The 27,912-nt window shown below is 49.2% G+C and overlaps 2 protein-coding genes across 2 annotated transcripts; both read right to left on the reverse strand.

Annotated features, from left to right (window-relative positions):
• LOC8071195 (GDSL esterase/lipase At1g09390) lies at nucleotides 13,168-18,988 on the reverse strand. The gene is made up of 5 exons (XM_002440603.2): nucleotides 18,123-18,988; nucleotides 14,593-14,778; nucleotides 14,328-14,482; nucleotides 13,915-14,185; nucleotides 13,168-13,734 (listed from the first exon to the last, which is right to left on the reverse strand). The coding sequence occupies exons 1-5, from the start codon at nucleotides 18,592-18,594 to the stop codon at nucleotides 13,487-13,489; spliced, it is 1,332 nt and encodes a 443-aa protein (XP_002440648.2). The 5' UTR covers nucleotides 18,595-18,988; the 3' UTR covers nucleotides 13,168-13,486.
• On the reverse strand, nucleotides 21,952-27,361 carry LOC8071196. The gene is made up of 7 exons (XM_002440604.2): nucleotides 27,216-27,361; nucleotides 25,901-26,031; nucleotides 25,723-25,796; nucleotides 25,153-25,629; nucleotides 23,885-24,403; nucleotides 23,578-23,790; nucleotides 21,952-23,261 (listed from the first exon to the last, which is right to left on the reverse strand). Exons 2-7 carry the CDS (start codon nucleotides 25,992-25,994, stop codon nucleotides 22,515-22,517), a joined length of 2,124 nt encoding a protein of 707 aa, XP_002440649.2. The 5' UTR covers nucleotides 25,995-26,031; nucleotides 27,216-27,361; the 3' UTR covers nucleotides 21,952-22,514.

Raw genomic sequence — 27,912 nt, forward strand, 5'->3', positions numbered from 1 at the left:
CCTGAGGTATATGGCAGCAAGTCCGGTGGTGGTCTGCCATAAACCACTTGGAACGGCGATGTTTGCAGCGCCGTGTGGTATGCTGAGTTGTAGCAAAATTCAGCCCATGGCAACCAGTCAAGCCAATCACGGGGACGGTCACCAGTCAAACAACGGAGGTACATGGTGATCGTTTTGTTCACAGCCTCTGACTGCCCATCCGTCTGTGGGTGAAAAGCGGTGCTCATGCGCAACTTCACCCCCGCATGTCGAAACAAATCCCGCCACACATGACCGGTAAACACTGGGTCACGATCACTGACAATGGACTCCGGAATGCCATGGAGACGCACTATCTCCTGGAAGAAGGCACACACGACCGAAGAAGCCGTGTAGGGATGGCCCAAAGGAATGAAATGGGCGAACTTAGAGAACCTGTCAACCACGGTCAGCAGAACACTTTTGCCATGGACCTTTGGCAGGGCCTCGATGAAATCCATGGAGATGTCCGCCCAAATGCGCGACGGCACCGGCAGGGGCTGCAGCAAACCAGCAGGGTGGAGTGTTTCAGTCTTGTTCCGATGGCACACCGCACAAGACCGCACGTAGTCCCCTACGACGCGGCGATCTTGCTCAACGAAAAACTCCGAACGAAGCCGGAGCAAGGTCTTCTGCACTCCCTCGTGGCCTCCTGTGTGAGCGAGCTGTAGAACATCTTCGAGGAGGCCTGACGAGGCCGGAACGAAGACACGCCCTTTGTGGAGCATGAGCCCCTCCCGAACAGTCCAGGCCTCACCATGCGCCCCGGACGCCACCGCATCGCGTCGGGCTCAGAGTACAGCATCAGCCTCCACCTCCCTGCGCAGTTCATCAAAGAGCCGAAAGGTGGGAACCGAAACAGCCGCATAGCAAGCCATTGTCGGGCCTGCAAGTGCAGCCAGCAGTGGCTCTTCGCCGTCCCGCCTAGAGAGCATCAATGACGATGTTGGATCGGCCTGGACGAAATTCGATCCTGAAATCATACCCAAACAGTTCGCTTATCCATTGATGTTGAGGAATTGTAGATAACCGCTGATCCAGCATAAACTTGAGGGCGTAATGATCTGTCCGGACAACGAACGCCTGCCCCCATAGATAGGGTCTCCAATGTCGCACGGCCTGAACGAGGCCGATAAGCTCTCTCTCGTAGGCCGCCACCTTGAGATGACGGGCAGCAAACGGCCGACTGAAGAAAGCAATCGGCGCGCCATCTTGGTGCAGCACTGCCCCGAAGCCGGAGCCCGAGGCGTCGCAATCGACGATGAAGGTGGCAGCGAAGTCGGGCAGGTGTAGAACTGGCGCCGAAGTGAGAGCAGCCTTTGGAGCAGAGAAGGCCAAATCGACCGCCTCCGACCACTGGAATGCGTCCTTGCGGAGCAGCTGCCTCAAGGGCGCTGCAATGATGCCATAATCCTTGATGAAACGCTGGTAATAGCCGGCCAGTCCGAGGAAACCGCGGAGGCCGCGTGCTGCACGTGGCCGCGGCCAAGACTGCACGGCTGCCACCTTGGCGGTGTCCATGGCCACACCCTCGGCCGTGATGACGTGGCCGAGGTAGCGGACAGCAGCAGTGGCGAAGGAGCACTTGGACCGCTTGAGGTGGAAACGATGAGCGCGAAGGACGACGAGGACGGCGCGCAGGTGCTGCAGATGTTCCGTCCACGAGGAACTGTTGATGAGGATGTCGTCGAAGAAGACGAGCACGCAGCGGCGAAGGAACGGCTTGAGAACGGAGTTCATAAGCGCCTGGAACGTCGATGGCGCGTTGGACAAGCCGAAAGGCATAACCAAGAACTCGAAGTGGCCATGATGCGTGCGAAACGCCGTCTTGTGGACATCTGCAGGGTAAACGCGAACCTGGTGATATCCCGAGCGCAAATCCAACTTGGTGAAGAACTTTGCGCCATGCAGCTCGTCCAGGAGTTCCTCGACAACCGGAATTGGGAATTTGTCCTTGACTGTCGCCGAGTTGAGAGCCCTGCATTGTTTTTGAGGCGTCGCCTAGGCGTCGCCTAGTCGTCGCCTAGGCGACAAGGCGTGGTAGAGGGCCTGGGCGTCGGGGGCGCCACGACCTGCATCGGTATGGCGTCCGCCTAATCGAGTTAGGCGTCGCCTAGGAGAAGAATGGCGTCGGGCGGACGCCTACAGCCCTGCCGCGGACGCCGGATGTCGATTCGCGGGGGAAGGGCAGCAAAAGGACCGCGGCCCCGCGGGAAATCGACCGCGCGTCCGCACTGAAAGGGCGTGGGAACTGTGAGGGCGCGGAACTAGATAGGCCCTTCGCGCGGGAAATCTGCCGCGTGCGGCATTTACCGCGACCGCGAGTGAGGGCGAGGGGAGAGGAAGAGATAAGGCGGAGGCAGAGGCGGACATCGAGCTCCGCTTAGAAGAAGAGAGAAGGCGACAGGCGGACCTCGAGCTCTGTTTGGAGGAGGAGAGAAGGCGATAGGGGGACCTCGAACTCCGCTTGGTTGCTCCTCTGTTCGTCCACCGGCCGGCCAGCCGCCCCTGCCACGGAGCCAGCGCTGCATCTCCGCTTGGCCTCCGCACCTGCCGTGGAGCCACAGTCCGCATCTCTGCTTGGCTGCTCGTCTGTTCGTCCACCATCTGCCTGTCTGTCTCGTATGCTCCCTGCCTCCTCTCTGATCTCCTCTGCAGCTCTGCTTCCCTCCTCTTCCTCTGTTTCTTTCCCTCTTCCCCTCTTTCTTTCCCTCTTCCTCTGTTTCTTTTCCTGTTCTCATACTTTGTTATATTAGAGACTAATTGGTTTCTATTGAGTGATGAGAGATTTCAGATTTGCTATTTTGCTACTTTATGTTGTGCACTAGCACTCTGGTAGCATTATTTATTAATTATGGTATTACATGCTAACACTTGGCAATATTAAGGTATGATTTGCTTCTGAATTTTAGTAGTATTATATATTAAGATTATCATATGGCGTCGCCTAGCGTCCGCCATAAACGCCTAGGCGTTGTGAAGGGGGTAGGGCGCCGCGCGTCGCCGCAGCGCCTCAAAAAGCCCTGTAGTCGACGCAAAAGCGCCAAGTCCCATCTTGTTTCTTGACCAGCAGGACTGGAGCGGAGAAAGGCGAGGTACTGTACTGGATGAGTCCCTGTTGCAGCATCACCTCACACTGCCGCTCCAGCTCGTCTTTCTGCAGCTGTGGGTAACGGTATGGCCGCACCGCCACGGGCTCTGTGCCGGCCTTCAGATGAATCCGGTGGTCGCAGGCTCTAGCCGGGGGCAGCCCCTCAGGCTAAGTGAAGACATCCTGGTAAGCGTCCAGGAGCTGCTCCAGAAGGGCGTGTTCTCCCTTGTCGGTGTAGAGGTTGGCCGAGGACAGGGCCACAGATGGGGCAGTGCAGGGCGCACCCACTCCTGTCCACACCACCCGGCGGCCCCGGAGGGTGAACGCCATCCGTAGCGTTGCAAAGTCCCAAAGTATAGGCCCAAAAGCACGCAGCCACGTGAGGCCTAGGACCATGTCGTAGGGCGCCAACGGAATCGAGAAGCAGTCCACCGTGAAGCGTTCGTTGCCGATGAGGAGCTGAACGCCGCGGGCGAGCCCCTGACACGCGACGCGGTCACCGTTCGCGACGATAACATGGGCACCATTGCTGTCTGTGAACTGCAGGCCTGTGCGGCTAGCAGCATCTGGGTTGATGAAGTTGTGCGTCGACCCTGAGTCAAGAAGAGCCGTGAAGTCGTGGGCGCCGATCGTTACACGCAGCTGCATGGTGTCGCGCACCCGGATGCCTGTCACCGTGGACAGTGAGATCATCGGCTTCTCTGGGTCGAACGCTGGCTGCTCGGTTGGTGGGTCGTTGTCCGGCTCATCGGGCTCCTCGACGATATAATCAGGCACCTCCAGATAGAATAGGCGGGCGCATTTGTGCCCTCGGACGAACTGCTCATCGCAGTTGTAGCAGAGGCCGAGCTTGCGACGTTCAGCCATCTCCTCCGGCGTGAGACGCTTGTAGGGGCGCGCAGCCGGCGTCGGAGGCGCCAGTGCAGAGGAAGGCGAGCTACTGGTCGTTGCCGGTGCCGACAAGGCTGCTGGTGGACGTCGCGTCGGGCGTTGGGGTCCTGGTAAGGTGGGCAGCAGGACTGCATTGCGACGCTCGTATGCCCGGGCCAGGCGCATAGCATGCTGGAGGTCCTGGGGATCCTGGAGCTCGACGTCCACGCGGATGTAGTCCGGCAGTCCACCCGTGAATAGCCGGGCACGCTGCGGCGAGGAGAGATCGCCTGCGTGCGCGGCCCGTGCTTGGAACGCCTCCATATATGCGTCGACGTTGGATCCGAACGGCAGCCGCGCCAAGTCCGCCAAGTGATTAGTGCTGATGGCGGGCCCGAAGCGCTGCTGGCAGTAGCGACGAAAGTCCGGCCACGATGGCCGGCCGATGTCGGTTTCCAGGACGAGGTACCACTGTTGGGCTACCCCTTTGAGGTGGTATGACGCCATCCAGACTTTGTCCACCTCGCGCGTGAGTTGGCCCCGGAAAAATTGCTCACATTTGTTGAGCCAACCCAGCGGATCTTCCTTGCCGTTGTATGTTTCGAAGGAGATCTTGTGATACTTGGGGACGGCGGCGGACTCCCATGCCGGCTGAGAAGGCGCCATGTGGGCAGAGGCTGGCAGTGGCAGACTCTGCGTAACCGAGCCAAACTGCGGGATCGGCGACGGAGAGTGAGGGAATTGGATGTGTGTGATTGGAACTCCCATGGGTGGTGGCGCCGGTGCGGACTGCTGTCCCTGCAGAGCTGTGGACGACTGCTGCAGTGCAGGGAACACCGACGCAGATGAGTCCTCGGCAGCCGTCGTGACTTCCGTGATCAGCGGTGCCGAGGTCGCCGGTAGTTGGGGAACACCCCCGAACCCCGGCAAGCCGAATTGGGGGTACCCTTGCTGGCCGTCCATGGCCGTCAATCTGGCGCCCTGGGCAGACAGCTGATGGTTCATGGCTGACATCTGCAGCTGCATGCCGTTGAACGCGGAGGTGAGTCGAGCGAGCGAGTCGGCGATGGAGGCGAGCGTGGGCGGCTGGGACAGTGGGGTGGTGGGGAGGAGAGCGCCGGTGGTGGCGGTCAGTGGCTGCGAAGCACTCGTGGCCGCGGACACGCTGGTCGACGGCGCGAGCGGCGCGGAGGCATCCCCGGTCGTTGCCATGGAGTCTGATACCACGTTGTTACGGTGCTGGGCTTTGCTGCGGAGGTTGTAGGGAGGAGAGTGGAGAGGTTGAGGGCGTGAGCGTTGACGGCGGCGGAGAGCCGTCGCTGGCAGAGCAGGAAGACGTACAGGGAAACAGGGAAGGGGTGCTGGGCGCCCAAGGGTGTCTTAGACACAATCCCAGGCTGCCTGATTCATTAACTTGACTGGACTTTATAGTCCTATTACAATCTAGGTAACAAACGCTTAACAAACTCTGATTCCTTTATCAAACCTTGACTCTAACCCAAACTCTATCATATCTGGACTCTAACCCAAACTCTATCATATCTTTCCAAAATCTATCTAATCTTATCTATCTCAAACTCTAACAAACTATCCAAATTCTAGCCCTATGCGCCAGGGCTCAGCCCCCTTGCTGACGCCGGCGTTGGTAGGTGTTGCCTACCATAACAGCTACTAACTTCTGATATGATCCATGACTGCACGCCATCCAAAAGGCAAACTAAATGATAAACTGAGGCTGAAATTCCCTGTTGATCAGTTCTGCCTGTCAGCAAAGTCACTTGTTGTCTACCAATAAACCATGTCACCGGACTCACAGTTAGGTGGCTCCGGTCGCATATAGTTCAGCCTTGAAGATTCCTCAGTAATATCAGCTCAAAATCAACAGACACATGAGTCTGCAGAACAGTAATGTTAGCCATCGCCTGATCAACAGCAAAACAGCAGTCCAGCATGTTTCAGCTAGCACTGTCCATCCATCATATGCATCTGAGCATACAGGTCCTTTGCAACTCAGGTTCACCTGAAGTTGCAGGTCACAAACCAAAACCTGAAACATTGATGTTGCAGGATTATTCACAGAATACTGAATCCAGCCAAAATTATTCAAACTTGATGCCGCATGCCTCACCATAGTCACTAGGGTATGTTTGGTTTTGGGATATGAGGGACTGGGTGGATCCATCGCTATTTTCTGGACACCATCATGTTTGGTTGAAAGGCCGGGTCTATCCTAATTTTTTGTTTGGTTGGAGGGATGAAAAGGGATAGGAATGTCTCCATTTTAACACCATCAGCCACATCCGTTAGCAGGTCCCACATGTCATGCTCTTAGCCTTCTTCCTTTGCTATTCTGAACAGAAAATGCCGCCTTCCCCACATGGCCCGAAGGGCCTCGCCAGCGGACACCACGCCGCCCTGCCCTTGACCTCCACTCCTGTGTGGCCTCGCCTTGCACATCCACGCAGCATAGGCAGATCACAACTATAGCAACTTCCATCTTTCTACGCCTCATAGTAAGAGCAACTCCAGGGCCCCTTCTTGAGCCTCTATAGCTAAATATGGGGGCTCAGGTAAAAAAATTTGCTCCAGCAGGGCCCCTACTAGGGTCCCAAAATTTAGTTGGGCACCCAAATTCTACACCTAGACCCCATTGTGGTGGAAGAATGGGGGCTCGGGTCTAGGCCCCCATCGTATAGCAATGACAGGTTCCTCTCCGGCGCGCTCGCCCGGAGCACCTCCCCGCCCGGCCATGGCACAAGTGCGAGCCATCTGCCTCCGCCACGACCGCCTAGAGCTCCTCCTGTGACTTGCCCACGCCTGGAGCTGCTTCCCCAAGGCTCCGACGTGAGCACATGCAGCCGCCATGGATCCCGCGTCAGGGAGCCCCTGCAGCTCTCTCTCTCTCTCTCTCTACCACCTTCGCAACGGCCCCAGTGACTGCTTCGTTTGGCGCTCCTCCTAGTGCTCGCCTCGGAGCAGCGGCCCCAACGACCGCTCCTCCCTAGACTCAAGTACTCAACGCGATGGCCGGATCGGGCAGTGCCTGCGGCGACCGCGGTGGCCGCGGCGCAAGGCCCATGCCTGTGTGGCCACTGGACGCACGAATCCAGCCTTCCGGACGGTCGGTGGCTTCTCCAGTCCCTGTGGGTTGTTCACCAGTCCCTTTGCTCAGTCCTCCATTTGCGGTTTTTTTTATCCACCGGTTCCTATACAGAGGAAGGAGGAGGAAGAAGAAAGAGTAACACTTGGGTCCCGTCTATCATCCTCTACTGGAATAGATATGGGGGTTTAAATTTGGGTGCTGCTGTTGGAGTAAAAGTAAAAAATACAGCACCCAAAAGTAGGGAGAGCACCCAAATCAAAAGTAGGGGCCCTGATTTGGGTGCCCCTGCTGGAGTTGCTCTAACACAATATATTACTGGATTTGGCTTCCCTGAAAGTGTTTGGCGAAGAACAACCCTTGATAGGTTGTCGAAAAAGAACAACCCTTTATATTTCTGACTGGAGGAAGTGTTTGTTTGTACTCTAGAAAGGTTGCAATTTGTCTAGTACCTTGTGTTGGAGGTACAGAGTGTTTTGTTCAGCCTGGGATAACACACCCATGCGACTGCTCTTTCATATATAGGAGATAAGTAGCACATTGATTACATTGATGGCTCATTAGAGCATTAACTAAACAGCTAACTGCCTGGGTACTTGCACAGTCACTTGTGCTGCCCAAGGCCTTAATAGCAGAAACATAATTAAGCACAGATAACTAAGTGATAACTGGGAGCAGGACTTAACTTCTACAGTTCTCCCCCTAAGACCTGCTTCCCCCATCCTTGATCTTCATGATCCCAATCTTGCTTCTCATGTCTTCAAACTTGACCTTGCCTAAGGCCTTAGTCAGAATGTCTGCCAGTTGATCATTTGTGGCGACGAACTTAGTCTTGATGCTGCCTTCTTCCACACAATCTCTGATGAAGTGTTGTTTGATCCTGATATGCTTGCTTCTGTCATGAAAGACAGGGTTCTTTGCAAGTGCTATTGCTGATTTGTTATCCACTCGCAGCTCTACTACTTCCACTTTCTTTCCCAACAATTCAGCAAGTAACCTGGACAGCCACAGAGCCTGTGTTGCAGCAGTAGTCATGGCAACATACTCTGCTTCACAGCTAGATAAGGCAACCACTCTTTGTTTAATGGACTGCCAACTGACCAGATTGTTGCCTAGGAAGAATAGACAACCTGTAGTGCTCTTGCTTGAGTCAATATCTCCAGCCAAGTCTGAGTCACAGTAGCCAATGAATCTGGCTTCACTGGATGCCTTGGTGAAGTGCAGGCCATACTCCAGACTGCCTGCCACATACCGAAGGATACGCTTCACTGCCTGCTGATGCTCTATGGTGGGCCTCTCCAGAAATCTACTCACAAACCCGACTGCAAACGCCAAGTCAGGTCGAGTATGAACCAAATATCGCAGGCTTCCAACCAGCTGCCTGTACTGTGTTGGATCAACTTCCTTGGCTGTACTTTTCTTGCTCAATCTTAGCCTTTCCTCCATAGGGGTGGCTGCAGGGTTGCAGTTCACCATACCACCCAATTCCAGTATCCTTTTGGCATAGTGAGTCTGTCTGAGGGTGATGCCATCGATGCTCTGCTGTACTTCAATGCCCAGATAGAAGCTTAAGAGCCCGAGATCACTCATCTCAAATATTGCTTTCATTTCAGCCTTGAAGCTTTCAACATCCTGCTCTTTGGCCCCTGTGATGATCAAATCATCCACATACACACCGACAAGCAACAGATGGTTTCCAGAACCTCGCCTATAGATTGCAGCTTCATGGTTGCTTTGTCTGAAACCTTTCTTCTTCAATGTTGAATCAAGCTTTGCGTTCCATGCTCTTGGCGCTTGCCGTAGGCCATACAGGGCTTTGCGCAAGCGATACACCTTGTCTTCTTGTCCAGCAACAGCAAAGCCAGGCGGCTGGTACACATATACCTCCTCGTTGAGGTCTCCATTCAGAAATGCGGACTTGACGTCCATCTGATGAACAGACCAGCCCTCCTGTGCCGCTAGAGCCAATAAGACTCGAACAGATTCCATGCGTGCGACAGGGGCGAAAACATCATCAAAATCCACGCCTTCTTGCTGGACAAAGCCACGAGCAACAAGTCTGGCTTTGTGTTTGATAACATTTCCATGTTCGTCCTTCTTCAATTTGAACACCCACTTCAGGGTGATTGGACGGTGACCAGCAGGAGGCTTTACAAGCTCCCAGGTCTTGTTTCTCTCTACTGATCGCAGTTCCTCTTTCATTGCTTCGCACCACGCTGGATCTCTTTTGGCTTCAGTATGCGAAGTTGGTTCGCCAGAGTGCGTTAGATGCAGTTCTGCGAACAGGCGAGTTGCAGGTGGCGGTGTGGGCTGCTGGCCAATGATATTGCTGACAGTTCTGTAGCGAAGTGGTTCATCCTCGTGATAAGCATCCAGTCGATCATCATCATCCTCCAGAGGCGTGGCATGCTCAATCTGAGGACTTGGTGGCGGTGGTGACACTTCCAGCGCCGCTGGAGCAGAATTAGCTTGAGGATGAGTTGATGCGGAGCCCTCTGCTCCTTCAATTCCTATTGGGCTGTTTGGTGCGGGTGTTCTTGGTGAATCTGGGAGCAGAGGCGACGACGGTGACGCTGGTTCGCTCAACTCTTCTGACCAGACATACTCAACTGTGAATTCACTGCTGTTCACAACTGATGGCCCAGATTCCGGCGAGGACCAATCCCAGCCATGTTCTTCATCAAATACAACATCACGGCTGATCCTGACACGCCCGCTCACAGGCTCAAACACCCTATATGCCTTAGCTCCTTCTGCATAACCAATAAACACGCCGGCCTCGCCGCGGTCATCAAGTTTGCGCAGTTGACTGGGCTTCCTTGTGTATGCCACACACCCAAACACTTTCATGTGTCCCAGAGTTGGTGAACGTCCATGCCAGGCCTCATATGGGGTGATCCCCTTCAACGCACGTGTCGGTGATCGGTTCAGTATGTGGACTGCTGTCATCACGGCCTCCCCCCAAAACCGAGCTGGCAAGCCCCTCTGCTTAAGCAGTGCCCTTGCCATGGCCACTACTGACTGATTGCGCCGTTCAACTACCCCATTCTGCTGAGGTGAGTGGGGAGCACTGAAGTGCCTCTTAATGCCTTGTTCTGCGCAGTAGGTAGCAAAATCAGCAACTGTGAATTCTCCTCCATTATCGGTGCGAAGCACCCTGATTTTCTGACCACTCTCCGCCTCTGCGCTCAATTTGATGCGCTTGATGGCTTCTGCTGCTGCATCCTTGCTTGGTATGAGCGCTGCCCACATGAAACGGCTAGCGTCATCGACGAGCAGCAGGAAATATCGATTCCCTCCGGGTGTTGCAGGTGTCACTGGTCCGCAAAGATCGCCGTGCACCAGCTCAAGGGGCTGTTTGGCACGGTACTGTGTTGTAGCTGGGAACGGGCGCCTTCTCATTTTGGTGGTGACACAGGTGTCACACACCTGCTCTACATGGTCAATAACTGGGACACCGCGCGCCATCTCCTCCTTCCCAAGTCTGCGGAGTGCATCAAAATTCAAATGCCCCATCCTCTCATGCCACTGCCACGCTACATCTCCTCTGCGTGCTGCAAGACAAAGTGGCTGGGCTGCTTGAAGTTGGAGTGTGTACAATCTGTTAGCCCCTCTCTTCACCTTGGCAATCAAACGGCCAGTGTGTTCCCAGATACGTAACACGCCGTGATATATCTCCACCTTGGAGCCAGTCTCGTCAAGCTGACCAAGACTGATAATGGAATTTTTCAGGGCTGGTATATAGTACACACCCTGCAGCACCCTATGCTCACCAGTTCTTCCTTCGAAAGCAATCGAACCGATGCCTTTGATGTCAACCTTGGACTCATCTCCAAACCGGACCGTGCCTCGCACGTCCGTATTCAAGTCAGAAAAGAGCTCACGCCGTCCAGTCATATGGTGTGTAGCTCCTGAATCAAGGTACCACACATCTGCCTTTTCTTCATCGCCATTGGCACCAAGGAAGGCGCGGGCTTTTGGTTCTTCCAGATTCACCTCTTGAGCAGCATAGGTGTATGTCGGCGCGCACTCATCAAGATCAACGAGCCCATGCGCTAGAAACAGAGCCCCATTATCCTCGCATTCTGCATACTGCACACGACCATTGTGGCCGCCGTCACCGCCGCCTGCGCCCCCTCGGCCACCAGCGTGCTGGCCTTGATTGCCACCGCGGCCGCCGCCACGACGGCCTCTGCCCCGTCCGCCGCCGCGGTCACCGCCACCATCACGGTCACCGTCTCTGTCTCGGCGCGGATGAGGGCAGTCCCTTGCCCAGTGGCCCTCCTGGCCACAATTGTGGCAGGTATCGCCACAGCGTCCACCATCGCAGCCGCTGCCACGGCCCTTTCCTCGCCAGCCGCCGCGACCGCGGCCACCACCGCCGCCTTGGCTGCCGCCGCGCTGATTCTTTGAACTAGAGCCAGCAGAATCATCCCCGCCGCCCTTCTTCTCCTTCTTCCAGCGTGCGCGCCATTGTTCCTCAGTATACATGAGCTTGCCGCCGACGGTGATTGGCTCGGTAGGCGCTTGCTCTTCACGGTCATCAACAGCCTTGAGACTCCCAGTGGCTTCCTCAAGCGTGAGCTTGTCGAGGTCCAGAAACTGCTCAATAGCAACCACAATCTGCGCATACTTCGATGGTACTGTACGCAGATACTTCTCCACCACACGCCTCTCATCGATGTCCTGATCACCATGAAGGACAAGCTGTCGATGCAGAGTTGAGAGGCGGAAGGCAAAGTCTTCGACGCTCTCTCCTGGCTTGACACTGATGTTCTCCCAGTCGCGGCGGAGGCGCTGCAGCGTCGCGCGGCGGACCCTGTCCACGCCGATGCGCGCAGCAGCTATGGCGTCCCACGCCTCCTTCGCCGTCCGCTTGTCGATGAGCGGAATCCCCATCTCCTTGGGAACCGCTGCGACAATCGCCTCCATAGCCCGCTGGTCGTCGCGGAACGAGACCCGTTCTCCTTCAACTGCATCCCACAGATCGCGGGCCTGCATTCGCAGTTTCATCTCTTGGCTCCATTCGTGGTAGTTTGTCTTGGACAGCATCGGCCAGTTCGTGCCGCTGCCCGAGTCCCTGTATACGACCCTGTCGTACACAGGCGACTCCCAACGCCTGCCACCGCGGCCACGCCTGCGGGATGGCGGAGATGGAGACCTCCGGCGCGGGCTCTTGACCTCCTCCTCTTCTTCTTCATACTCCAGCCCCTCTACTTCTGCTGCAATCTCCTCCTTCAGCACCCGCGCGGTCCTTGCCGCCTCCTCTGCAGCGGCCGCCGCCTGCCGCGCCGCTTGGACTGCCTGCGCAGCTGCCTCCTCTGCAGCTTTCAAGCGCGCGGCCCGGCCAGAGGAGTCTTCCGCATTGCTGACGTCCTTGGCAGTCTTCCTTCGGCGCTCAGAAGATGTCGAGGCCATGGATGAGAAAGCAGGGAAGGGGGCTCGAGTAGAAGATGAGAGAGAGGTGTCTAACCTAGGCTCTGGTACCAATTGTTGGAGGTACAGAGTGTTTTGTTCAGCCTGGGATAACACACCCATGCGACTGCTCTTTCATATATAGGAGATAAGTAGCACATTGATTACATTGATGGCTCATTAGAGCATTAACTAAACAGCTAACTGCCTGGGTACTTGCACAGTCACTTGTGCTGCCCAAGGCCTTAATAGCAGAAACATAATTAAGCACAGATAACTAAGTGATAACTGGGAGCAGGACTTAACTTCTACACCTTGGGTATCAAAGGGAGGAGCATGTGGAGCAGGGGCCAGAGAGTTCTCTTTACTGAAACGTGGGCACATGCCCAAACCTGGTCCAGACTCACAAGTACAAACATGATGCATCACAGCTAATAATTGATCATCTCCATCATTGTTCTTTTTTGTGTGTTGGTTGTACGATTCCAATACACTTTGTTTCTGTTTTTTTTTCACCATTTGGATGTAGTGATGAGAATTCCAAGGAAAAAGCACGAAAATATTTATATTTAGATCATTAGATGTTCAAACATGCTAGACATTATGTTAGTGTGGAACATTGATAAAAACAAGTATCAATATGTTAGATATCCATCTCTGTTTGTCCCACAAATCGATAAAGATATGTCAGATACTCATCTCTATTTATTGACCCAAAATTCATAAGAAAAGAATAATACATGGTAGATGGTACAGACACCTGCATCGGCGCATCATCATGTACAGTACAACCATGTATTAAGCCCTAGGATATACATATGCCCCGATTGTACAAAAATAGAAGAAAACAAAAGGAAAGTCGTCTTCTGCAACGGCTGTAATGTAATAACCTCAGAATAATTAAACTTTGGTGTGGTCAGTTTTGTTAGTAGTTTCATTTTCATCATCCTTGATAGGCCAAACTAAAGGCCAACGAAGATGCTGCATCACCATTATTCATCGGATTTTGGTTTGGGGAGGAGGCTGGTCAGCTTGACCCTGGGAATGTTGTACTCGCCACTGAGCACTTTGGAAGCCACAATGCCGTTTGCAGCATCGGTAAAGTGAACCCCGTCCCAGCTTATGAACTTTTCGCCAAGCTTACACAGGTATTTGTCCGAAGTCATGCAGCTCTCCTTGGGGTCATAGTTGTAAGGGGGGCCTCCATGACCACAACATGTCATCAATGGCTTCTCAATCCCTGGGAAAACAACAATGAGAACCATGTTAGAACGCATGGAATAGAACGGTTACAAATTTGATCTGAGATCTAAAATTGTGTCATCACAATATATATTGCTCCTGATTTCAAAACTAATTGCTTTCATCATGAAAAAGGAACTGGCAAAGGAGCAGAGACTATATAACAGATTTAACTCACCGTATTTCGTGTGGTTGGCAACAAGATCATACTTGATAGCAAACATATCCACGAAGACGATCGTTGAACTCTTCAGCGTCAAGCGCAGCTCGTCCAGGGCTTCACTCAGTAGAGAATTGAACTTCTTGCAGACATTGTTGATGGTCGCGATGCACCCATGCTCATCGAGGTCGCTGTCGTCATCCCTCGGCATCGAAAGCTTCTGAGGCATGCACCCCAACGCTCCCGTCCCATGTATCCAGAACTTCCTGGCTCCGTTCTTGTGCAACCTCTGCAGTTTATTTATTTGCAATGGTACAAATGAATAAATAGTGTGTAAAAAGACTCTTGAAAGGAAATACTAGTTGGAGTTTAGAGATCATCAGATGTAGAAGCAGCAATGTACGTCGGTGGATCTGTGAGTAACATTTTACCTCGATGGCTTTCTTGATTTCAGCAATTACAGGGGGAAGCTTTTCGAGCATCGTATGATAGGGCAAGTGGAGAACACCGTTGATGTCATTGTGCCCGATGTCCATGAAGTATATAGCATCTGGGAACGCCTTCTCTTCGATTGGGGCAGCCTCACCTGGGAGAAGATGGGCAAGTTTGAGTGAAAGGTGAATGGTCCAGAGAAGAGAAAAAAGAGACAGTTGTTTGATTAAGAAAAACAGAAGCGATGAAGAAATTAAAGCAAACCTCTGTCGATGAGGTCGAGGCACCTCTCCTTGAAGAAGACGAACTGGTCCACTTGCACGTCCAGCGAGAAGGTGGTAGTTCCCGGCGTGGCCGTTGATCCGGCGATGGCGAAGTTGACGCCGTGGGTGTAGTTGGAGCCCAGCGGCTTCATGAACGGGCTCAGGTGCGGCGTGCCCAGGCTCTCACCTGAATGAATCCGAGTGTCAGCAAAAGCCTCTGTTAGAATTTTTTTAGGCCCTGTTTAGTTTGTGCTGATTTTTTAAAGCACCTATCACATCAGATATTTGAACACATACATAAAATATTAAATATAGACTATTTACAAAACTAAAAACATAGTTAGAGAATAATTTACGAGACAAATCTTTTAAGTCTAATTAGTTACAAATCTTTTAAGTCTAATTAGTTTATGATTGGACAGTAATTGTGAAATAAAACGAAAAAACTACGGTACCTACTAATTTTAGTACTTCTAACCAAACACCCCCTTAGCTTTAAAAAATAAAAAGGAATTGTAGCCAGCAGGCACAGAATGCCAGATTCCATTGCATGTAGAGGAATGTTGAGGAGATTATTTTCAGTCATTCGGGAAGGCAGGAAAGCTGTGCGTGCGATGCTTTGGCAGCACAGCAGCAGTGGCATCTGTCATCTGTGTAGTGTGGAATGCTGGAAAGCGCGTCAGAGACAGCGCACGCATGGTGGCCTCTTTTTATCAATAAAAGGAATGCACATACATATCGCTTGATAGAACATGCATTCCATGTATGCTCGGACTGAGCTGCATCATCATCATCAGATTCCAAAGGTGCGGTGCTTTCATACACTTGTGGTTAAATTACGTGCGAATTGAAGCTGCTTTGTTCACAGCAGAGAGAGAAAAAAGACCAAGTGGCCATGTGCTTGTTGCCTAATGCCAGCATTTCTGTTCGAGTCTTTTTTGTGACAGAAGAGGAGAGTACTACTACACTACAAGTGCGTGGACTGTTCGTCTGTACTAGTAGTTGTACTGATTACTAGTAGTGGTTGATAATAATAGAGTTAAGGAGCTATGAATAGGTTTGGAACTTTGGGCTCGAGAAGAATCGCAGACAGGTTGCGTGCATTGAATGGGAGGTGCCAAGAAATGATTGCAGTTGCGCACGAAGGAAACGAGAGATTGATGAAGCATCAGGGCCCCGCATCAGCTAGCTAAGGCCCACATAAATTTTGGCCTTGTTTAGTTCCAAAAAAATTAATTTTGTAAAATTTTTCAGATTTCCCGTCACATCGAATCTTTAGACACATGCATGAAGTATTAAATATAGACAAAAATAAAAACTAATTACACAGTTTGGTCGGAATTGACGAGACAAATCTTTTGAGCCTAGTTAGTCCATGATTGGACAATATTTGTCAAATACAAACGAAAAAGCTACTGTGTCCATTTTGCAAAATATTTTGGAACTAAACAAGGCCTTTCTTTTCATTCCGTCACATCGCAAATGCATAGAGCACTGAATATAGATAAAAATAATAATTAATTACACAGTTTATATTTAATTTATAAGACGAATCTTTCTTTTAAATCTAATTAGTTTATAATTGAACACTAATTGTTAAATAAAATAAAAAAAATTCTAAACAAGGCCTAATAACAAACGCTTGGGTGGCCCCGGCGTCGGCGTGCTCCTCGCCCAACATCCCAACATTTGTTGACTGGGCCTAGTACGCGTTGGGCGTTTGGTCGGTAGCCCAGGTTGGTTGGGCGTGTCCGGCATGTTAGGAGGGGTGTCATGTGTGGTAAGGTGAGGTGAGGTCAGGTGACGGACGGGTGGTGGGTGTGCGGTCGGTGTGCCCCCAAAGCCCACTAAATTACGAACGTTCACCCATGACAAAACAAACGATCAATTTCAGACATACCTCATTTGGAAAAAAAATTTCACTCATTTCTCTTTTTAGCAACCGGTCAGCAAAGCTCACTGCGCATGCACAACACTTCTTCCGCACAGCGGCACTATATTCATAACTTCTGAACGGTGTATCTTTTTTTAATTTCGTCTGCACTGATATGTTCTACGCGACGAGACGAACAAAACTAGATCCCACTTGCACATGTTTCAAAGATTTATTTTTCCTGCTACCAATTTATGTATATTAACTTACATCATATAACTTATGCCATAAAAGTTATAAAATATAACTTATGCGAAAAACTTAAAAATCTTAAGAGCTATAAAACACCTTTTATGTATAAAAGTTATTAAACACAAAGGAACAAATTAACTAACTTGTGCCAAAACTGCAAACACAAAAGTCATTAACAAACAAATAAATAAACCAAATTTTAGAAACAGAAAAATTATGAAACACAACTTATGTAAAGTTAGACATATAAGTTACATTTAAAACTTATAAGTTATACAACTTAATGAATGGCTTAGATGTAAAGTTAGGTGTATAAGTTATATTCAAAACTTAAATATACAAATTGGTATCACAACATATTAGTAGAAATATGCTAAGTTATATGTTATAAGTTATTCTTATAAGTTATAGCCTATAAATTATATACTATTCTATGATATAGATAAATTACTAATAAAATAAAATTCTTCGAAACATATGTAAGTGGGGTCTAGTTTTGTTCGTCTCGTCGTATAGAACACAGTAATGAAGACGAAAATAAAAATAGATATACCATTCAGAAGTTATAACATTTTGAAATAAATGTTTTGTTTTTTCCAACCTGACATCGTCGCTGACGTCAATACAGGGGAGGAGGTTAAACTCTATCGTTCGTTCGTTGTTGGATCGTTCGCTTGGAATGAATCTGCTGAACGACCGTATAAGTGGATTTGGGCGTTTCGTAGGCTCCACCGCCCGTGGAGTGGAGGCAGGCGCTGGGCAAGGGCAAGGACGCCGCCGCCGACGCCGACGCCAGCCACGGCAGGCGCGCGCAACTTGCGCCGGGCCTCCGTTCAAGTGACACGGCGAGCAACGCAGAAACAAGGCAGAGGCTGGCGGGCGCGCTGTCCGCGTCGAATGCTCGGCTGGGGGTTTTCACTGAAACCGAGCCAATATTCTACTATCACTAGCATTGATTGATTGTGTTCAGATTCTTCTTCCATTCCAAACATTCTTGATTATTCTTCCTCCTTTTTTTTCAAAAAAAAATTGACTGTTTGAACATGGATCGGGGTGGGTGGACATGGCCTCCTCCTCTCAAAACACGTGGGTTAGGCACGCAGGACGCACAGCAACACGCACGCGCACAGCCCGACATTGCTACGCCTAGGCCAGGACGACGCCTTGATAGCCCCGCTAATCCTTAATTACGAGCGCTAATCGCAACGGCAGGATGTCTGGGACGGCGGCTCTGCCTGCGCGGCGCGCGTCGCCGCCGGGAAGCGGGAAGCGGGAAGGAAGACGACCCAACAGTGGCCGGGGTGAATTCATTCGAGAAAGCAAAGCAAGGATGGAACGGAATCGAGTCGAGTCGAATCGAATCGAGGTGGGTGGGATTGGGAAGAGTAGGGGGGATTTGAACTCACAGATGAAGTCGAGGATGACGCGGCCGTCGGAGAGCCGTCCCGTGGGGTGGTGGAAGTAGGCCCTCCCTTCGGGCGGCGCGATACGGATCCCCATCACCGCCGCCACGCCGCCCGTGTCGGAGTTGGAGTCGCCGAAGTTGAACAGCACCAGCCCGTCCCCCTTCTTCCTCCTCTTCTTCTTCGTCGTCGCCGTCGTCGTCCCCTCCTGCGCCTGCTCCTCATCCTCCACCTCAGCGGCGGCTGCTGGGGCCGACCGCACCACAGCGCCGCCGCCGCCGCTGGTGGTGGTAGCGCTGCTACCGGCGGTGGCGGTCGCGGGGATTGCCGGGCCCGGCATGTACCGCAGCGTGGCTAGCACCACCGCCGCCGCCACCGCGCCCATCACGATGTAGTACTGCAGCCGCAGCGGGCCCATGGACCGCTTCAGCGCCCCGACTCCGCCTCCGCCGCCGCCGTTCCCCGCGCTCGCCATGGCTCTCTTCTCTGCGTGCTCTGGTGTGGTGCCGCGCCGCGCCGCTCGCCAGTGCCAGCAAGCCCCACTCAGGTTGTTGCTAGTAAATGAAGTCAAGTGATGTGCTGTGCCCTTGCTTTCTTTCTGATGATGAAATCAACTCAAAGGTGGCCAACACGGCTTGTATATATATATATGTATATATATATATATATATAGGAAAAATAGACTAATGGCAGAATTGTAGCACTAGAAGAGGATTGCTTCCCTTCCTATGGATTTCTTTGCTTTGGACCAAATTTCCGATGGATTCGTCGCGAGAAACATCAATCAATCAAGCATACTATATATATATATATATATAGCTTCATTCGTCTCTCCGCGGCTAGGTGGTATGGCGCGAGACATTTTTTGGTGTATATATAAACATGAAAAAAGGATGAGCAAGTGGAAACATCGATCGCATTGCACCAAACATGTGGGGGGAGTCGGAGGGAGTGAGTGAGAGTTGGTGGGGGGCACTTTTTTTAAAAAAAAAAATGCCAACAAATACACTAATCCATTGCTTAGCTTTTCCTCAAAAGAAAAAGGTGACCCGATTTAAAGGTGACGTTTATATTTATATAAGTAAGCAGCCCCTGTGTGATCATTCAGTAGTGCGGTGCAGCCAACATTAGATACTAGCGCAAGCTACTCCCTCTCGCATATCTCAAATGCAAAGTCCGTTTGTAGGACATTATTGTTGTGCTGGTTTCTAATTAATTCTTCTATATGCTTTTGACGAATCATAGAATAGTACAAAACACACTGTTTTCTTTTGGGTTTTCTGCAATGCAGTGTAACATCTCTTTTGACCTCATTAATAGAAGAGTATATATATATATATATATACAATCATGAGTAGTAATTTCAGTAGGGGGGCAACGCTCTCGTACGCGTCTCAAGAAAGATGATGTACTTCTTCATGTGCCAAAATTAAATCGTACGTGTTCCATGATATAGTAAATAGATACGCGGCAGCACCGACGACCTCCTCGTGTTGTCAATTTTTATATAACTTTTTCAGCGTAATCAAAGAGTAAAAAGTATGCTAGGTTTCCCTAAATTAGGATCATATCATAGGGAGTAGTATCATCATCAATCGATTTTTTGTGCTTGAAAACGAAGCACAAATCAGCTAGCTAGAATTGCGATGGAAAAGGCGCTTTTTTGGGTGGGGGGTGGTTGATATGCCACCCGATGGCCACGGACGTACGACGAACGACGCGACGAATTATAATTCTGGGTGTTTGGTGGCACGTTGGTCTCGGTAGCTTCCTTTGGGATGCTGCAACAGCGCAGATGGAACGACCGGGCCCGGCCGGGAAGACGAGAGGGATCGGAGGAGGAGGAGCCGACCCGACGCAACGGCGACGCCGCAGCTGCCCGCGGCAGGAACATCAGGACTCCATATGGATCGATCGCCCAGCGGAGACGAATGCAGCAGGAGGCGGCTGCTGCTCTCGCCACCGAATGGAATGGAACAGCTAGCCAGCACGCGCACTAGTAGCTGCTAGCATAGCCGACGACGACGAATGAAAAGTCACGACTGAAAATATCGTTTGTTGATTTATTGTGAAAGAAAAATATGATTGAATGGCTGGCATAAGTTTGAGCGAGAAAAATATCCATCCATCCAGCAGATCGAGCAGGAACATATTCTGCTACCTAACCCTCCTTCTCAATGGTCACAACTCACAACATTAAAATTCTTGTATGCTACGCAAGACCAATGACCAGTGACCATGCGGCCAAAATCGATTGACGACAAACTCCAGCCTCTCTCTTTGTGGCTATATGAAACGGAGTAGCTAGTGCTTTGCATTGGGGAAGGAAATCAATCAGGTGCATGCATGCCCCAGTGTGTGGCATGCAAAAACGAAGCTAGCTGCTCGATCCGATCCATGCATATGCCCTATCGCCTGCAAGAAAATGTCCACAGATCGATCGATAATCATACGATGGTAATGGTAAAGGTGTCGGTGATATGCATGGGTGCACTGCTGCCCCCGGCCGGCTGGCCGGTCACGAATGACACACCAACCCTTGGCGAAAAAAGCTAGCTAGCACGAGGGAGAGGGAGATCGATCGACGACCATCTTAGCTAGAGAAAGAAGCACCAATGCAAACCATGCAAAGTTGTTCCTAGTTATTACGTACCGACACAGCTTCTTCTAAAATCTCAATCAGGCAGAGATTATATATGTGATATTTAGTATATATATATATAATAAACAAGTCATGGCCATGTCATGTGCACTACATACAGGAGAGCATTAGGCCAAATGGCACTGGTACAAAATGGTTTATTATTATATTGTTATTAGTGTTAGGACTTAGGACAGGACCCGCGCATCATGCAATTCTCTGAATAATGAACCATCAGTAGTTGGTTGGCGAGTTGGTGTCGGTAGTGAGCGAAGAAGGGCACAAAAGGCCTACGTCGGTCTTTGACTGCACTGCCACTGCGCCTGATCTGAATCTGAATGCACACAACAACTGCTCCATTTCGAGACCTGCAACGCAATGCCGGCGCGGCCCCCAAGTCCAACGTCGCATGCAAAAGCGTGGATCAGAGTTCAGAGCTAGCTGTGTTTGTCACATCCAAACTCTGAACGGGATCACCACTAAGGTCGTGTTTGAATGTTGTCGGATTCACTTTAATCCATGTGTGTTGGTGTGAATTGTGGTGGAATTTAGTTCAAATTTCATTCCAATCCACCTCAACACATGTGGATTGATGTGAATCTGACTACATCCAAACAAGGCCTAACTTTGTTTCCTTTTCCTTCCCGCTGCAATGGAATTGACAAGGGCATAATACTCCTCCCATGGTGTAGGAAGGGCCCTGGAATGACATCCACTGACAAGTCTAAGATGAGATCCAAATCGTTGGCATTTCGTATGTGCAGATGCAAACGGTTGATGGAATGGTGGTTACCACCTCACCTCACCTAAGAGTGGTTAGCATCAGCAGACGATTTAGTACAGATATACTATTTACTATATAGACACCACCAACAAAACTAGTGGCGACCTTTATCCAAAAAAAAAAACGAAAACAAAACCTAGTAGCGAAGAGTGAAACAACCTGCACCTCCTGCTCTGCAACACGCTAGGGTAGTGAAGTCAGCAGGTTGGACTTGGGGCAAGTATCAGGTGCACCGTACAATATTCGTATGTTACACAGAAGCAGTATCCAACACCAGATTGCTGGCTGATGAACTGTTCAAATCACACGTTACATGCCATGCCACCACAACCACAGCGGATGGTGGTTGGTTCAACAGCCGTTCGGGGAAAAAATAAAAGAGAAAACAATCAAGTATCGCAATCAAGTATCTTCAGTCTTCGTCTTTAGTTATCTTACTCAAACGGGGCACCACCAAACCACCCCCCATTTGTAAATCATAAATCAGTCTCGCTCTCGAACTCCTGCCTGTCTATGTAGCTTAACCAATGCACGATGGGGACATGTTTAGTTTTAACAACAGAGTACGCGAACAAAGAGATACTTGAGATAAAGCATATGGTTCCAATCCAACAAAGAAAACATTTCAACAGAACATGTGGCTTACCTACTCCGCTATCCACTTCAACAGAAGTTTAAGCACATCACGACATCTTTTTTTCTCCCCCATTCCAGAGACTAGGGTAACCAAAAGGTTCTTCAGACATGGCAACTGAAGATTCAAAAGGAAGAACAGTGCTGAACTGAAAAGGTCAAAAGAAAACCTGAACCTTCCAAATCCTATTATAAGTGGTTCCTAGTTTGCCAGATTAAACTGAAGACCACTCACTCCATGGTTGCCACGAGCCTATAACGTCAGAAGCTCAAAATGAAACCGTGCTACTTACAAGAGACGCCTTGAGGTTAACAAGAGATGCCTTTGGACCTACTACTAACTGGACGTCGTAATCGGGACCAGCATTGAGCCAATAGCAAGCATACCAGGCAGGGGTTCTGAGCAGGCTTTACTTGTCGAAACGGGCGCAGGTGGACAGGCTTTCCCGACAATCTTTTGCTCTTCACACTGATCTCCTGATAAACTGTGCGCCAAGGTATTTTCACCACCTTGTTGATGCTCCTCAGGTGGTGCTTTTGACGAGGCGATGGCAACAGTTTCTGGATGTGGGTTTTCAGTTGGGGCGATCTGAACCTTCTTCCAGCATCGTTGTTCTCCATCCAAAGCATATTTCTTGATAGTAGGAGTCATGGGATGGTATGCTCGAGCTGGAGATGGTATAGCCTTCGCAGTATTCTTGTTTGTCTTTCCATGAGCCTGGGTTCCGTAGCAATACCATTCTTTCTGTCTGTTTGTGGTGGAAGCTATGCTAGTCAGGTTCCCAAAGTCTTGCCATGAAGCCTGGTTCTTCTCCAGGTTGAGACTCTGTAGCTTGTCAGTCAGATTGTTTGTCTCACTGGTAATTTTGTCCATCACTACACACTCAGATTTTGGCAGCACATGTCTGGAGGGACGAGGGCCATGCCATGCAGGTATAAAATGTGGTGCACTCCTGCGCAGCTTAAACTTCTGGAGTCTCCTTGCTTCCTTCTCCTCATGCACCATGAAGCTATCAAGCACACATCCGTCTGCTCTGGTATATTTGAAGAGTTCGAGCATAGTTGTTCCAGGAGTGTAGTGTATCTGTAAATGCAAGTATGGAACACAGGGTCAGGGTGCAAGGATGAGATCATAAGATAAACAGCAGATCAAACCTATTAGCTATTGCTATGCCAACTTCATCCAAAGAAACAAAACTTGCTAGTACGGTAATACCTAAGATTTATGTGACCCATTTTATGTGGAATCAACATTTAGGGTCTATACCGAAATACTATAAAACCAGAGAACGGAGCAGAGACATGTTTTCCTTTAATTAAAGAAACCAACCATAAACAGTGAAACAACATTCCCCCAACTGAACTGAAGAAAATTTAGTGAAATATCAAAGAGAGCTTGCCTCTTGTGTATCTCTGCTAGAGGTCACAGGCTTATCTTCATTGTTCTGCAGTAAGATACTTCGGAAAGTGGAGTTATGTACGTTTTTTATGATATGCCACTTTACAGGAAAGCTGCCAATCCATTTATCCATACACCAAAAGTCCATGTCATTTTGGTAGTCGACAGGGCCAACCATCTCAGCAACGCCACAGAAATTGTAACTTGCATTGACCTGCTAGACCATAATTTTGGACTTGGTAATTCAAGTTCAAGGACATGGAACTGAATGAAAGAGGTCAAATACCTTTAAATCAAGATCAACTCACCGAAAAGAACAGGAAAACTGGGCACAAGGTAGAACTACTTGCAGCTATCGCTTGAGCCTCTCTGAATGCAAAATCCAACTTCTGGCTTCCAATAGAGGAAGTTGACCACACACCATACTTGATAGATTTGTGAATGTCTGCCTCATCATAGGACTTTATCACAAAGAATTTTGCATTTGGATACACCACCTGGAAATCATGTCTGTTATAGTGATCAGACCTAATGACTATTTTACCCTCTGGGTTGCCGATAAGGAGCCTTGATGTATATGATTTTACAGTTATTTCTGGGGGCATTGAACCTATTGGCTTTTTTGCTTTACTTGTGTTCTGCTGACTCATGGAACTGAACCTTCGATTAGCATAGCTACTGGTTCTTGCATATGGTTGGGATCTCTCAGTTGACTGCATCCCACAAAGGTCAGATCCAACATTTGAAGCTTCGTTGTTGTACGACAGATTTGCCTGCAGTGAAGACCGGGCAGAAGGAGCAGCTGCTTGTGGAGACTGATGTGGTGCCTAATAATAGTCAGGAGACATGTCAAGATGCATAAAAAGATAAACAAGTTTAACTTCTTTTTTGCTAAGGATAGCAGGAGCTCTGCTGACTATATATATTTTTTAAAGGAGATAAAGTCTGTTTTCTAGAAAGCAATGTAACCATACATTGTCATGCAGGGGATATCAGCTACAAAGACAAACCAGAAGGAAAATATTACACAGCAAACGAACTACAACAACATCTGTAATCAAACAGAAACCTCTGCTGACTCTATTAGCGGGGGGGGGGGGGGTTTAGACCAAGCGATGGGGGCACTACAGCAACTACAACATTAGAGAAATAATGTAGGCCAACAGGTTGGCATTGGCTCATGTCACCACAAGAAAAACGTCATAACAAGATATTATACATGAAAATGCAGCAGTTTGGAAGCACACTACCATGACATGAGACATCTAAAGGATGAATAAGAATATATATGCAACCAGAAATCATTGGACTTTAGTATACTTCTACATATGCCGTCATAAATATGGAAAAAGCTACTAATTTTATATTTTCAGTTCAGAAACAACGCACATTCTTTTATCATCCATTCTAAGTAGCTATAGGGTTCAATTATCAATAAAGGAAAAAAGAAGAAAATTATGTACAGTAGAAAGAACTATAGGCATCAAAGTTGTTAATAGGATCATGATGTTTCAATGCAATTGACATAAAAGAGCAAGTAAAACTCAACAGATTCATAGTCAGGACAGCAACATACCCGTCGAGCACGAGGGACAGGGAGTCTAGCTGGCGCCCTGGCCCCACCTGATAATTGCCGCTTCCATGGAGCTGGCCTACGTGGTTGTTCCTTTGGTAGCGAAGTATGGCTTTGAAATTCCATTGAAGCAATAGTAGCTTGTTGTAGAGATTGATTCCATGCAACACCCCTTTCTGAGGTAACAGATACAGTTTGCCGAAGTCCACCAGGAACAAACAAGCCGTTGGTGTAACCAAGAGATTGAGCAGTGCTAGCTGGGGTCCTGTCTGCTGCAGATGGATGGGCAGAACAGTAGGGCATAGGAATTGGTTGATGGTATGTGTGCTCCACAGTTTCAGCGTGGTACTCTTGGGTTCTGACAAACCTACCATCGCCAATGGCACAAGGGTGCAAAGGGTGAGATCCATGGGGAGAATGTTCGATCCCATAGTTAGGCACAACATAATACATGGATGATGTGCCTTGCACCTTGTGTCCCTGTCCAAGGATCAGGAAAATGTATTTAAATTTGTACAATAGGAAACACCAAGAAAAGAAAGCAAAAAGAAAATAGCATTCTTTAAAACAAACCATGTAACTTTGAGCTTGATTGTCACATCTTGAACTTGTCTGTTGTTGATACAGCTGAGTAGGCACATTAATTCCTGCACTCATAAGATTCATTACAAGTAAGTGACACGTTTAAGTAACTGAACTTCAGCATGAACATACATCACTAAATGAAGACAGCATCGAGACCGTGATATACCAGTTGGGGCATAAAGAGGTGGATAGTAAGTTGTGGTAGCAGGAAAGCAGAACTCCTCTCCAAATATGAGATCATGATGCTCCGGAAGATCCATAGACACTGCAAGAAAAGGGAACTGGTGCAATCTGCAACTGCAAGCAGAATAAGAACAGTTTATCACAGCAGTCACATTCTCACATGTATGAAAAGCAATAAACTGAACCAACAATTAGGACACCCACAGTGAGCTATTATTATCATGTGCCTGTTTCATATTATTCAACAATCCCCTAATGTTCTCCAATTACATTTGTCAAAAATCTTGCAACTAAGCAGCAGGAGCATTTGCACCAACAAACGAACCGTTCAATCGGAAATTTGGTGTCATAAACTACGGCGTACAGTAATCCTAATCCACCCGTCAGAAATGTGACTGAAAACATAGTGTGAAGTAGTATGGGAAACTACCAGCATGCTGCAAGCCTCTATTTCCAAACAGACAAAGCAGTGTGTAATTTTAATCCATCCGTCAGATAATGTGACAGAAAACATAGTGTGTTACCTAGTAAATAAAACTACCAGCATGATGCATGCCTCTATTCCAATTTCCAACCCAAACAGACAAACACTGTAGCACTTTGATTTGTTTGTGGTAATTATTGTTCAACCATGGGGCTCAAAAGATTCGTCTCGTAAATTCCGACCAAACTGTGCAATTAGTTTTTATTTTCGTCTATATTTAATACTCCAAACATGCGTCTAAAGATTCGATGTGATGGAGAATCTTGAAAAATTTTGGGTTTTTGGGTGAAAGTAAACAAGGCCAAAGCAGTGAAACCACACCATCGGACTATGCGCAGGACCAAACCAAGCAGCATGACAAAGAGCATAACTACTAATGCTTCTCTGGGAACACCTAATTAAGGAGCATTGGTCGGACAAGCAAGCCGACCAAATTAACAAGGAAATCGGTCCCCACAAATCCGGACCCGCCGACACGAATAGCTTGCTAACCCTATGCAGTCCATCAAAACCCCAATACATCCCATCAAAACCCCAATACAAGGGTACAACCACTCCGATCATCTCGCTAATGCTCCTCCATTTCAGCAGCAAGGACCGCCCCAAAACCTACCACCCAAACCACCGCACCCAGCGGCGAACCCAGTAAGGACATGCATGGGTGAACCGGTGAACACAAGTACACCCGACAATTTTTTTTTTGCAAAAAGTTCAAAAGTCAGTAGTAGGCGTACGTCAAATAGCCCAATCGCTTAGGGTTTGGGTGCTCGGTTTCGCACAGGAAGCGGAGAGAAGGGGTGGGAAATGGGAATACCTGGTGCGTGCTCGTCTCCGGCGGAAGGATCGACGACGAACTCGACACCTGGCGTAGGGCGGCGGCGGAGAGAGAGCGCGCGCGCGCGAGAGAGAGAGGCGAGAGGGCACCACCCGGCCAACCCCGGGGTCCCGGGGCGATTGGAGAAGGTGAACACGACTGGCGTCCGGTGGTAGCCCACTCCAGTCGGGTGTTGTTCGGTCGGGCCTGGGCCCTGGCGGAGCGCAGCCGCACCGGGCTACTCCTGGGCCGTTCCTTTTTTTTGTTTCTCCCTTTGGATCCTGGGCCGTTCCTTTTTTTCTCTCCCTTTGGATCCTGGGCCGTTCCTTTTCGCGAACTATTTCTTTTACCGTTTCTTTTTTTTTTCAAAACCATTTATTTCCTTTTTATCTTCCTCAAAAAATATTTTTTTTAAAATTTCCTTATTATTTTATTTCCTGGTATACGTGAAGTTGCTCTTTTGGGCTCTTATTTTCTTTTTTAAAAATTACTTATTATGTTATTTTCTTTTTTAAAATTTTTTATTTCCTAAAAAAAATCTTTTAGGCTCTTGAGGCCAAAATCTAGAATACAAAATGACAACTATTTTTCCAAAAAAATTGGATAGTGTTTAGTTTCATTTTGCAGAATGGTGGGTCAAAATCTAAATTTTTTTGGGCTCAAATGGAACTAAACAGGACCAAAGTAGGATCTGATG

The sequence above is a fragment of the Sorghum bicolor genome, chromosome 9 (assembly GCF_000003195.3).
Source record: "Sorghum bicolor cultivar BTx623 chromosome 9, Sorghum_bicolor_NCBIv3, whole genome shotgun sequence".
Classification (NCBI taxonomy): domain Eukaryota; kingdom Viridiplantae; phylum Streptophyta; class Magnoliopsida; order Poales; family Poaceae; genus Sorghum; species Sorghum bicolor.

Bases quoted from the DNA above. Each gene is read 5' to 3' on its own strand.
- LOC8071195 (XM_002440603.2), bottom strand. From the start codon at position 18,594: ATGGCGAGCGCGGGGAACGGCGGCGGCGGAGGCGGAGTCGGGGCGCTG. The intron at 14,779-18,122 runs GTGAGTTCAAAT...GGATTCATTCAG, and splicing joins CGTCATCCTCGACTTCATCT to GTGAGAGCCTGGGCACGCCG. The intron at 14,186-14,327 runs GTAAAATGTTAC...AATAAACTGCAG, and splicing joins AAATCAAGAAAGCCATCGAG to AGGTTGCACAAGAACGGAGC.
- LOC8071196 (XM_002440604.2), bottom strand. From the start codon at position 25,994: ATGGATCTTCCGGAGCATCATGATCTCATATTTGGAGAGGAGTTCTGC. The intron at 25,797-25,900 runs GTATATCACGGT...TTATGAGTGCAG, and splicing joins ACCTCTTTATGCCCCAACTG to GAATTAATGTGCCTACTCAG. The intron at 23,791-23,884 runs GTGAGTTGATCT...ATGGTCTAGCAG, and splicing joins CAGTTTTCCTGTTCTTTTCG to GTCAATGCAAGTTACAATTT.